The sequence below is a fragment of the Dicentrarchus labrax genome, unplaced genomic scaffold (assembly GCF_905237075.1).
Source record: "Dicentrarchus labrax unplaced genomic scaffold, dlabrax2021, whole genome shotgun sequence".
Taxonomy (NCBI): domain Eukaryota; kingdom Metazoa; phylum Chordata; class Actinopteri; family Moronidae; genus Dicentrarchus; species Dicentrarchus labrax.
Genome location: NW_026136720.1, coordinates 31386885 through 31399444, shown reverse-complemented (window position 1 = coordinate 31399444; position 12560 = coordinate 31386885). Strand labels below are relative to the sequence as shown.

The 12560-nt window shown below is 41.6% G+C and overlaps 1 protein-coding gene across 3 annotated transcripts; it reads right to left on the bottom strand.

Moving 5' to 3' along the window:
- Positions 1–185: 185 nt before the first annotated feature.
- b3gnt9 (UDP-GlcNAc:betaGal beta-1,3-N-acetylglucosaminyltransferase 9) lies at positions 186–10449 on the bottom strand. 3 transcript variants are annotated; one of them, XM_051382703.1, is made up of 8 exons: positions 10246–10449; positions 8526–8970; positions 8210–8446; positions 7951–8070; positions 4570–4905; positions 3478–3719; positions 3131–3386; positions 186–3048 (listed from the first exon to the last, which is right to left on the bottom strand). In XM_051382703.1, the coding sequence occupies exons 3-8, from the start codon at positions 8303–8305 to the stop codon at positions 2704–2706; spliced, it is 1395 nt and encodes a 464-aa protein (XP_051238663.1). In that variant the 5' UTR covers positions 8306–8446; positions 8526–8970; positions 10246–10449; the 3' UTR covers positions 186–2703. The 3 variants fall into 3 exon arrangements, with proteins under 3 accessions (XP_051238663.1, XP_051238662.1, XP_051238664.1); XM_051382702.1 differs by having other exon boundaries at positions 8210–8970; XM_051382704.1 differs by having other exon boundaries at positions 4570–4902; positions 8210–8970.
- Positions 10450–12560: the final 2111 nt, after the last annotated feature.

Below are 12560 nucleotides of genomic sequence, written 5' to 3'. Positions count from 1 at the left end.
AAGCTTTGCTCCAGCAAATTACTTTTGACTGTGTTTGATGACGGTTGTTGAGGTAAGCTACTGCTGTGCCATCTCTAACAACTCCAATGCAACATTTGGACTTTATGAAATCAGATGCTCACTGTTCATTGACATCAAAGTTCATTTTCTGTGTGTGCAACCAGGATATGAAAAAACAATAAAAATGTGGATGTGAAAAAGATTGGGAGGTTTTTATTTCCTCACTTTGCACAACCTCGAAACTCAATTTATTTTGCAAATTTGACGTTTGACTTGAGCTGAACCTCAACATCTGTTTAGTATTAGTGTAAGCCCTGGCAGAATTATATTCCTGTTAGTCACATTGACATGAATAGTTTTGTACTGATCAGGTAGGGAATACCTAGTGTATTCTCTCCTGTGAGATTTTGAGGTATTTTTTTGGTGCTTCTTTTTAAAAAGAAAGGGGAAAAAAATAGTTTTGAGTTTTCCTTAAAAGGTCCAGCATGAAGGATTTAGTGATATCTAGCGGTGTAGTTGCAAATCGAAACTCTGTAGTTTCCCCCTCCCCTTCCAAGCACAAAGGAAAAACTATGTTGCCCACAAAACACATAAAAAATGCGAATGCCACTATCTAGAGCCAGTGTTTGGTTTGTCCCTTCTGGGCTACTGTAGAAACGTGGTGGTCTGTAGATATATATAATTCCTATATTCAGTTGGTTATACGCCATTGAAAAAATACTTATGAATGGATCCTCCTAAATGTTACACACTGGACCTTTAATTACCTCCTTTAAAAATGGGGAAAACACAACATCACAGCCTGGAGCTTATTTATTTAAACTGTCTGCCAACATGTACGTAAATGGCACATCCAGGACATATAAAGTAACCACATCAGTTAATCGTGTATGTCGGCGTAGGAGCTCAGCTACCTCTGTAGCTGTGATGGATGATCATTCCACACACTGTTGTAATTAAACAGTCCAGTGCCCCAGAGCTGAAACTCTGAATTATCCACACTGAACAGACATGACAATACCAGACAGAAGGTCCAGTGTGTAACATTTAAGAGGATCTATTGGCAGAAAAGGAATTTAATATTCATAATTATGTTTCCATTAGTTTACAGTCACCTGAAAATAAGAATTGTGTTTTTGTTTCCTTTAAATTAGCAGTTTTTATCCACAGACGCAGAGGGTCGCCCTCCATGTTGAACCACCATGTTTCTACAGTAGTCCAGGACTGAGCTCTAGATAGGGCCTTTCAATTCTTTTGTGCGTTTCGTTGCCACCTCGCTTGGAAAAGGAAGGTGAAGTGAGGGAACTGCAAACCGTGACTACACCACTAGATGGCACTTAATCCTACACACTGGTCCTTTAAACATTTAAAATCAAATTAGCTTGATGTTTAAAAATGTTTGGACCCACGTGTTGAGTGCAAAATTGAAATGATTAAATTTAAAGTCTGTGCAAGCTGTAATTACATTTTTCATCTATTATCAAATTGGGATAACGTTATCCGTGTCTCAGTTTAGCATGGTAACATTTGTTGTTTAGGGCTAAACTGAAAGTACAGCTGAGGCTGATGGGAATTTCATTGGACAAGTTCATTTTTAAACTTTTGAGGATAGTGCTAAATCAAAAGTCAGGGGATCGCCACAGTTTTACAGTTCCTGAGGGAGTTCATGAATGTCTATCAAGTTTTTATGTTGAAGGTGAAGGGCAGACAAACAGAGAGCAGAGAGCCGTGTTACAATGGAAAAGTCCAGAGCACATGAGCTCGTTGAGCAATCACACAAATACACACAAATGTGTTTATATCGGTCTAAGATCTGAACATGTTTTGCCGTTGGAATGCAGTTGAATAAGTCTGTCAGCATAAATCTACCTTGCAGTATTTTTAACATTTTGAAAACAGATGAGGGTAAAGATACAGAGCGTTGCAGAGGAAAACACATTTCACAAAACAAAATCATTATAATTATAGTGATAACTGTTCACATGAAAGTACACGTCTGGCTTTTCCACAAACATTCACAAGAGGTTCTGTGCACGTGTGTGTGCACGCGCTATGGTCCCAGCTGGTTCCCAGTGTGCAGCTGGTTTCCATTTAGGCTTCATTTGTTGTTCCTCCAGGGAACAGATAATGCGACCGTCCATTTGTGTTTCTATCCAGCGTAAGGAGGGAAGGAAGTGAGGGACATCTCTGCTTGTGAGTCACGATGAGAACACAAAAAGCCTCTGCAGTCTTTCCACTCACGCAGCACACACAGCCACTGGCAGTCCTGGCTGTCCACACAGTCCAACCAAAGTCCCAATATTAACAGTGTTGTGGTCTCAGAAACACACAAGGTTAAACCAGCTAACCACGTTCCTCATGGGTCTTACCGTACCTCTATGTAAACAATTATAAACACAATACATTCTGAAGATTACACATTCAAAAGTCCAGTGAGATTCAAGTCGTCACACAATCTTCTCTGCAAGGTCTTGCTGCGTGGTTGTTCACAAACACAGTATGAACATAAAGATGGGCTCAGATGGCCAAAGCCTAAATTCTCTTTGGCCTTCTTCGCTGAAAAATCTGAAGCACATTTGCCAATTCATTTCCCCACAGAGGATCTGCCAACTTGGACAAAGTCTCACTTTACTCAACTGTGCTTTTTTCACATCGCAAGCCTTTCAAGTTGGCCGCAGATCCTGCTCTATAACCAGAGAGTCACTAATGCGTGACAAACACCTGCTTCTCGCCGTAGTCCGTCTCTTCTCCCTCGGCTTCTCCCACCCTCCCCTTCCACTTAAAGGGCTGGGACGTCGGGCTGGTCCTGTTGTGGCAGATCAGTTTGGGGTCGTGCAGGAGGTTCCACATGAGCCAGATCTGAGGAACACTGAGGCTGTGGACAACCATGAGCTCCCTGTAAAAGCACGGGTCGAACGTCTGAAGGTGGGGCGCTGCAGACGGACGGGGAATTCCGAAAGTCCGAAAGCCCTGGTGGCGAGATGGTTTGATGCCGATCAGCTGGAGGCACATTCCCAGAAAGACATCATCAATGGGGAACAACTCCACCTTGAAATGAAAAAAAAATACTGATAAATGAATCCTAAAAACAGGCATGCTAAAATATTTAAACTGTCCAACTCTGAAGTACCTGTTGACAGGCTGAGCTTAGTCTCCGAGCCGTATGCCCCGACATGACAAACCCTCCTCCTCCAGCGTAATTCGGGTACAAACTCACTCCATAAATAAACTCAGGCACATAGTACTTGGAACTGCGCCGGCGAATGGGTTTAGCGTTGATTATAATATCACCAACAAACAGATCCTCGTCAGGCTTTTGACCTTGTAGCATCTCTAGTATATTCTCCACGTTAACGTACACATCGGCATCACCCTTGAAGATGAACCTGCATGAGAAACAATAACAGGAAAAAGCATCAGATATGAGTCACATGAGAGAATCAGATCAAGTCCTGATTTAGTTTTAGAAACACTGACTTGACATGAGGACAGCTGCTGTTAACCCATTTTAGAAAATGTGTTTCCTTCAGCGTCAAATTGAAAAAGGTGTCGTCAAAGTCCCAGAGCAAGATATCCCTGAAGGTTTGACTCTCGTAGGTCAAGAGCCGGTCCCACAGAGGAAGAGCGGTGCGATTCCTGGGAACCCCCAGCAGGAAAACAGTTCGGATGGATACGCCATTTTGGAAAAGTCCCTCTTTCCCCCATGTCCGACGTACCACCTAAAGATAATTAAATGTAGAGAGAAAGAGACTATTTTTAAGTAACTGATTGAGTGAATACAATTTTAGGTTGAACCTGTATCAATAGATTTTTTGCCCACTTGGGGGGCAACAATTACTTATTTAGACACAGTCCAACATTAGTATTCATAATATTCATTTTAGATGAGTTGTGTGTTTATTATTTAGGGACAATATTCGGTCCCATGAGGACTTTTTGGGGGATTGTTGCTGCCTAAAATGCCTGATTTCATGGCAATGCATGGTGCAATGTTAGTAGGCATTGCAAAGACATTGTGGGACAAAGTTGTTGAGGTATTTCTTTGCTTTTTCAAAGATTAATTAAAAGTCCAAGGCAGCTTGATCCAGTAAGAATAAAATTGCACAGTTTGAAGGGTAAATGTGAGCCATTGGCATTGCACATGTCTGCATGGTCTGGCATCTTCACAACTAGAAACAAGGAAGTGAGTTTGGTGACGTATGGCTCAACGTTTTGAATAGGAAACTATAATAAACTACAATTATTGATCAAATTTGTGGAAAAATTGCAATGATTGGACAGAATCAGTGCCTGAAATGGTCCAGTACTCACCAGTACTGAGCACCAGCAATTTAGTCCACCTTATTTCTTAATGAGTACTTCCTGGAGGGACTGAATATCTCTCTCCTTTTAGCTCTGGTTTTGGTCTCCACCATCCATTGTTACTACAAAATTATAGCAGCTTTAAACTTTAAAGCATCTGTTATGAAAATAAAATACAGCCAAATTTCTGTACTGAGTCACAGCTAATTTCACAAAACTAACGTGTTTGTTTTGGCAAAGGCCGTCACACAGCACGACATATTTTACCTGACGTTTGTCAAAATCTGCAGCGATAGATTTCACGGCAATAAGCATGTAGGGAGCAGCTTCTTCCTCTGCTCCTGCAATGTGACATTTCTCTGGCTGGTCAATGAGCAGCTTAAAGTCTCTGTTGTCCTTTTCTCTCAGATAGCCCTCAAAGTCAAATGGTGGCATCGTTGGCAGGGGCTTGCCAGTGGTCTTAGTGGGCGCAACATTCTTCTGACGCGACTTGGATTTCCCCTTAGATCTGGCCTGAGGTTTGGACTTGGGCTGAGGAGGTTTAGACTTGGACTGGGGCTTGCAGGGAGGCAGCTGTGGTTCTGAAGGGCTGGATAGGAACTGCTAATTAGGAGAAATGACACGAGACAGAAGACAGAACATTTAATATAACAAGTAAATGTCATCCTAATGAGAATATAATAAAAGTATGCATTTCTGTGCAAAGATGCTCCTCAGAATTGCTTCACAAACATAAATAAGAAATTATAAACATGATATTAAAAAACAGCATCATTATTCCTGTTCATACTGCTGTGTGTTTTTCATCCTGGTTCATTATAAAATGTGTTGGACCCTCACTGTGAATCAGTACAGATGGACATTCACGCAGACATAAACACAAACATACTGTGTGTACATATATCGATGCACTCTACATATGCAGTATGAATATTCATACAGCACGCACTGTACAGCAGCAGACAGTAAATGAAAATGTCTCCACACTCTCTGTGCTGTCTTTCTGAGCTCAAACAGCATTATCCTTATATTTTCCATCGCAGTCCCCACCGCCTTCTCCTGCTACTACAGCAAATGCCCTCTTCAAATCAGGTTTAAGCTGCCTTATCAGAATGCAACTGCGTCAGTTATATGGAAACCTTACAATTTGTGAGATGAGAATAATGCAGACCCACCTCTAATTACCTTAAAAGCAATGGAAGAAGCACTCTGCATTACAACGTGAGCAGTAGATGAAAAATGGGATCATGGTGGATTCTACATGATCCTCCTTGATCCCATTGCTTTCTTAAAGCTGTGCAAAGAAATTAAGAGAACAACAAATTCCTGTTTTACCATTAAAGCAATTTAACGAACAGTGCTGGAGTGCAGGTTATGCAGAGGTATATGACGTATATCTACTTCTTCTACTTCTGCCCATTTCTAAATCCACTCTGATGCTCATCATTAAGTAGTGTTCTGCGAGCTGTATGTTTTTCCTAGGATGGCGAAGGCATGACATAGTTGTCCAATTTTCATGAGTGGGTGGAGTAAGAAATAAGTAATACTTTACTCAAAATGCACAATTCATGTTATTTCAGCCGGCTGTGGGCCAGTATCGATTGTAATATCTGCACCTCTTCAGTGTCTCATGTTAAGTTCATAACGATCCTTACTCCCTGAAGTCAAGCAGCAGATGATTAGTGACAATATGCAAGAGTAGTCTTAGATGTCACTGTTTATAACACAGAATGTTTTCTTTGCTGGACAGGCCACATAAAATAAATAAATAACTGGGGCAGAAAAAAAACAACCTGTACCCAGTTCTCTTGGCACCACTACACCACACTAACCATACAGTTCCATAGCCTGCCCATAACAGACCACGGACCTCTGACCACTGCAGCAGTGAAAGGTCTCTGACAGATGGAATCATATTGATACTGTGTTTAGTTGACAACAGCTGGTTATTATTTTTTCCTTGTTGATCCCTTTGTGATCCATGTAAAATTCCCAGAAACGCAGCAGCAAGTCACAGCATTGTTGACCGTATACCCATTATACATTATACTATGAAGACACTTTGATTCTGGTACCTACAGTGCATCCGGAAAGTATTCACAGTGCTTCACTTTTCCCCCATTTTTTATGTTAAAGCCTTATTCCAAAATGGATTAAATTCTTTTTATCCTCAAAATTCTACACACAATACCCCATAATGACAACATAAAAGTAGTTTTAAAATTCTTGCAAATTTATTAAAAATAAAGAACAAAAGTATAACATGAACATAAGTATTCACAGCCTTTGCTCAATACTTTGTTGAAGCACCTTTGGTAGCAATTTTCAGCCTCAAGTCTTTTTGAGTACGATGCTACAAGCGTGGCACAACTATTTTGGGGCAGTTTCTCCCATTCTTCTTTGCAGGACCTCTCAAGCTCAACACCCATTTTCAGATCTCTCCAGAGATGTTCAAATCGGGTTCAAGTCTGGGCTCTGGCTGGGCCACCCAAGGACATCCACAGAGTTGTCCTGAAGCCAGTCCTTCAATATCTTGGCTGTGTGCTTAGGGTCGTTGTCCTTTTAGAAGATGAACCTTCGCCCCAGTCTGAGGTTCAGAGCTCCTGGAGCAGGTTTTCATCAAGGATGTCTCTTTACATTGCTGCATTCATCTGTCCCTCAACCCTGACTAGTCTCCCAGTTCCTGCTGCTGAAAACCCTCCCCACAGCATGATGCTGTCACCACCATGCTTCACTGTAGGGATGGTATTGGCCAGGTGATGAGCGGTGCCTGGTTTCCTCCAGACATGACGCTTGGCATTCAGGCCAAAGAGTTCGATCTTTGTCTCATCAGACCAGATAATTTTGTTTTCCATGGTCTGAGAGTCCTTCAGGTGCCTTTTGGCAAACTCCAGGTGGGCTGTCATGTGCCTTTTTACTGAAGAGTGGCTTCTGTCTGTCCACTGTACCATACAGGCCTGATTGGTGGAGTGCTGCAGAAATGGTTGTCCTTCTGGATGGTTCTCCTCTCTCCACAGAGGAACCCTGGAGCTCTGTCAGAGTGACCATCAGGTTCTTGGTCACCTCCCTGACTAAAGCCCTTCTCCCCTGATCGATCAGTTTGGCCGGGCGGCCAGCTCTAGGAAGAGTCCTGGTGGTTCCAAACTTTTTCCATTTACGGATGATGGAGGCCACTGTGCTCATTGGGACCTTTAAAGCTGCAGAAATGTTTCTGTACCCTTCCCCAGATCTGTGCCTCGATACAATCCTGTCTCGGAGCTCTACAGACAATTCCTTGGACTTCATGGCTTGATTAGTGCTCCAACATACACTGTTAACTGTGGGACCTTATATAGACAGGTGTGTGCCTTTCCAAATCATGTCCAATCAACTGAATTTACCTACGGTGGACTCCAATCAAGTTGTAGAAACATGAAGAGGATGATCAGTGGAAACAGGATGCACCTGAGCTCAGTGTTGAGTGTCATGTCAAAGGCTGTGAATACGCATGTACATGTGATTTGTTTTTATTTTTAATAAATTTGCAAAAATTTCAAAAAATGTAATCCCTTTAGAATAAGGCTGTAATATAACAAAATGTGAAAAAAGTGAAGCACCGTGAATACTTTCCGGATGCACTGTACATGGACATGCACACACAGGACTTACCCCAGGAGGCTCCTGGCCTACTTTGGCCCCACTGGTGCCCAGCAGGGTCCTGCTGGAGCTGGTAGAGCCATGGATTTCCAACTTCCACATGGGTCTGTCCCACCCAGAGGAAAGCACCACCTGGAAACATGGATGGAATTTGATTGGATGTGGGAAGGTGATTTTAAAGTACTTTTTCAAGGACGAGAAGACTGTATTGTAGTTACAACACAAGTCTTTAATCTACCCCTTCCTATGCTGTGATTGGTCCCAGCCTTACCTGGCGGGCATAGAGCAGCAGGCAGAATAACACCAGTAGCAGCATTGTGCACATCACATCTCCCTTCACATGGAGGATCCTCCTCATGGTCACCATCTTCCTCAGCGTCTTCTGAAGACGCTGGCGTCAGTTAAGTATTGAACAGAAATGCGTTGGAAAGGGGCCACTGCAATTCATACTGCTTTTCAGACAGCAGCCGAGACCAATTCACACGTTGACCAGATTTGGGTTTGCAGGCTGCGGATGAAGAAACGTGGTGATTTTCCTTCCTCCTCTCTGCTGCATTGAAAAAATAGTGATGTAGTGTTGTACTCACTTGTTCACTAAAGGTCTGAAAAGTTGCTGTGGAGGTGGGTGTGGTTTGCACTCAGCTGCAGGAGAGAAGGATTGTGAGAGCAGCACCAGGTGAGTTGATGATCTCAGCTGGTACTCATGGAGTAATCACTCTACCCTTTATGTTGCAGTAGTGTGCTGGACCCGTGAGACACAGGAAACCTTCATGGATTCTGGAAGTGAGCTCAGCTGTCTCAATAGTGTGTGTGGCTGACAATAGTAATAACGTTGTCTTGCTTGTTAATCTCTGTTGTGGTCTGTGTGCTGAGTGAACCCTTGGAAGTAGCGAGACGTGCTACAGTTGCGTTGAGAGAAAAGCAGCTTATGGTGATTTGGCCCTGTAGATATCAGTCATATCACTGGATGTATGTCCCTCCCGTCTGCCCCCATCTTCTCCTTCGCCTCAGGCACCAATGGGTGGGGACATCCTGAACAGAACCAACAATTAGGGACAAACTGGAACAACACAACAGGCAAGAAATAACAGAGAATGTGATATGAAAGAGAGTGGAAAACAAAATTCACATAGATTTTGCTGTTGCAAATAGGATATTATTACTTTTCCCTTCTTTCATTCCTTTGCTTTGCTCAGGAAAACTATCCTGGACGTCTGTGCTGATTGTGAAACCCTTTCTCATCTTGTCTAATGCAATAAAACGATTTTCCGTCCGGCATAAATCAATTCAGCTGATTCTTCTTGAAATATGTTCCCGTGGGAAAAAAACAAAGATAATATGATGTAGTGTAGAGACCAACAGACACAGCCAACCATCTACTTTTCCCTCCATTTTATCACTGTGCTGTTTCCTTCTCAGCAGCATGATTCAGGTCATTTGGAAGTCACAAGATGTCTTGACGTCTTTGTTAGAACTGGATAAATTAGGTTGAATGGTGAGTTTTGAACATAGTTAGGACCTGCTTTGCAGTGTTGGGGAAGCTTTGCAAGCTACCAACAGACCTTTTTCACAGCAGCCATTTTGACATGAAATAGGGTAAACACAGGGGTTACCAGTGATTCTAATTATTGTTCTGTTAGTGCCACTAATTAGAAAAATTCTACTAATAATGTTTCATAGGTGAGCTGATTTTTAAAAAGCAATGGTCATTTATTTTTTCATTTTTTTATCATTACTTTCCTATTATGGCCCAGAGTTATGTGTATTTTCACTAGTTAACTACAATGGCAAAAGAGTACTTAAACTACCTGAGTCACTATGCAATTGAACTACCTGCAAGCTACTGCACAGTGTCGTTACTACAAACTACAACTTTAATCCAAGATGTTATCATCTATTGCTGATAATCACTAATATGCATCGTTATCTTGATAACAAATTTCATTTCTTCATAACTGCTCTCAGGAGGGGGAGGGCCTGTGTCTTATGTAAGTCAACATCAACTATTTCAGAGAACACAGTGTCCCAACGCTCATGTCATTAGCAGGCATCACTAAATAATGCTGACACAGAAGATTCCCAGTGTATAAGTGACTGATCACAGCTATCCGAGTCTGTCAGAGAGCGCACATTCCAGACAAGCGTGACCAACACCGCCGCAAACTTCTTCTGGCGCACATTTACACAGAAAGTGTCATTTTCTTCTCAACAGATACACTGCGCATGTTTCACGGTATGGACAACAAGCCTGTCTGCTTTTATAATCACACAATACCTATAAGCTGTTAAAAAGTCATTCAAACTTACCAGACGTGTGGAAGGAGGAGGTCAAACTGAAAACATCTGTCTGAAAGTGCAACACGGACTCAAAGTGATTTCTAAAGTTTCCAAAGATCCAGTGAGGAGAGAGCAGTCCAGATGCTGCATTCATGGGTGTGTGTGTGTGTGTGTGTGTGTGTGTGTGTGTGTGTGAGTAGGTGAGGAAGGACAGAGGATATCTGTATCTGTCTGTTAAGTTGGCGCTGAGCCCGCCTGCAGAGCTGCTGCGCTCATGGTTGCCTTCAAGTGCGGTAGGAAATATCGAAATCTGCATCATCAACGAAACCAATCAAAGGTTTCTAATTTAATAAAGTTCACAAAATAAGTAGCCTAACGCTGCTTGTCGTCGGCTTTAGGTTTCACGTCTCTGTAGCCTACGAAAGGCGAGAAAGGTATACAATAAGTGTTACAATCAGCCAACACCGTATGATTATGAGTGGGTCTATACATGGGAGTTTATCACAGCACAGAATAGCAGAAATGTACATTTAAATGAATAGAGACCATCATTTTAACTATAAAAGTGCTTTCCTTATAAAACGTTTAAAATACCTATTGTTTATAATTTTTCTTTAGTCTATCGATCCAAATAATATATGAGGGTTTTTGAGCAAGTGAGCGAACCAGGAGGACTTGAACGAAGCATCTTCAGCCTTCAGTCTGACCACGTGACTTAAACTGGAGCGGAGCAACTTCAAGCCAGATGCCAACACAGCAACTGAGGAGGATGGAGGGGAAAGAAAGAAAAGAGAAGAAGAAATAAAATGGGAGAGTGTGGAATTAAAGTTCCAGTTGTCTTTGTCTTGTTCGTCTCCACAACACTGTGAAACCAGATACGCTGATTTAACTAAAAAAAACTGTTGTAACGTATTACATTGAAAACTTTAGGTAAAACTAAACTCAATTAGTTAAAAAAAAAAACATTATTGATCAAGTAGCTTTAGTCATTTTAAGTAATGCTGACTTGATTTTGTCATTTCCGTTTGTACTGTGAAACAAACCCAGTGAAACTATAACTTACACAATTGAGTTTGTGTTACTTAAAACTTTCCATGTAATCCATTTTAACAAATGTTTTTGAGTTCAAATAACTTATCGCATTAGTTAGAGAGTCAGAGATGAAGGCCAGCTACATAATCCACAGAGGCGGAGGAGAGGAAGATGGAAATTAAAAAGGAAGAAGAGGAGGGGAGAACACAATGTAATGACTTACAACTGCTTTGTAAGTGGCTCTCCCTGTTTAAAATGTTGTCCTTGGCTTTATTCGTACATATTGAACTGATCGTAATAAAATATATTTATTCAACCTCAGTCAAATGAGTCTATTTCTCTAATATTTCTGAGCAGTTTAAGCAGCACACAGGGAGCACACACATGCAGAGACACAGAGTGCAGCAGTAACAGTAATTTATGACTGCAGACTGCACCATATGTAGCACCTATAGAGCAGAGCATGTAAGCCAACATGTGTGTTTCCAATCAGAACCATACTGGGTGTTTCTGTCCTTGCAACCTGCTGGATATACAGGGTATAGCTCAACTGCATACATAGAAACACTCAAAAAATAACATGCAGCATAGCCTACATGATGTATGGCAGATGTATATCCAAAAACTGGAAAGATTTTGCAGCTGGGTCACTTTTTTTCAGGCTCATGCTGTGCAGCCAAATGTTCAAACCTGCAGTAGAGGCTATAGCTTTTCCAAGTGTCCTGCAATGACAAATATGTCAGCCTGAACTTAGTGGAAATGTGCATACAATTATGTATTATGCATACATTTGGAACAAGCTGATGCTGAATGTATACGATATGACACTGCCAGACAGTGGGGAATAAGATGGTTAGCTTAAAGTTAACACTGATTAAATATATAATAATTAATAATTATTTTCACTGTGATGTGCTGCTATCCTCAAGAGGAGACTACTCACTCTTACAACATCAGATACTCCAGCTGCAGTTCAGGTGCTCAGTGGCTGCCACTATAAAGCAGCTGTGAGTGGTGGGTAACATCACTCTGATAAATACATATTGGGGAAACTTGGCTGTAAGTGCTTATCATATGTTCTGCAGTTTGAAAGACACATTAGATGAAATATATCCAGTATGAGTAAAGGAGACTAAAACTTCTCCTCTGTTTAGAAGAGGGCTGGACTCACTGTTTTTACACACTAATTCTAGCTTCCATATTCAAATCCAACCAGAGGTACACTCAGAATAAACAGTAGAGCAAGCCAGCTCCTCTCATAAGAGCAACATTCACACGTGATACTAGAACAAAGTCAACAGGGTTACACAAGC

Excerpts from the sequence above, each read along its gene's own strand:
- b3gnt9 (XM_051382702.1), bottom strand. The coding sequence starts at position 8,305 with ATGGTGACCATGAGGAGGATCCTCCATGTGAAGGGAGATGTGATGTGC. Across the intron at positions 3,387-3,477 it reads AGCAGCTGTCCTCATGTCAA|GTTCATCTTCAAGGGTGATG; the intron begins GTCAGTGTTTCT and ends TTTCTCATGCAG. Across the intron at positions 3,049-3,130 it reads TAAGCTCAGCCTGTCAACAG|GTGGAGTTGTTCCCCATTGA; the intron begins GTACTTCAGAGT and ends TTTCATTTCAAG.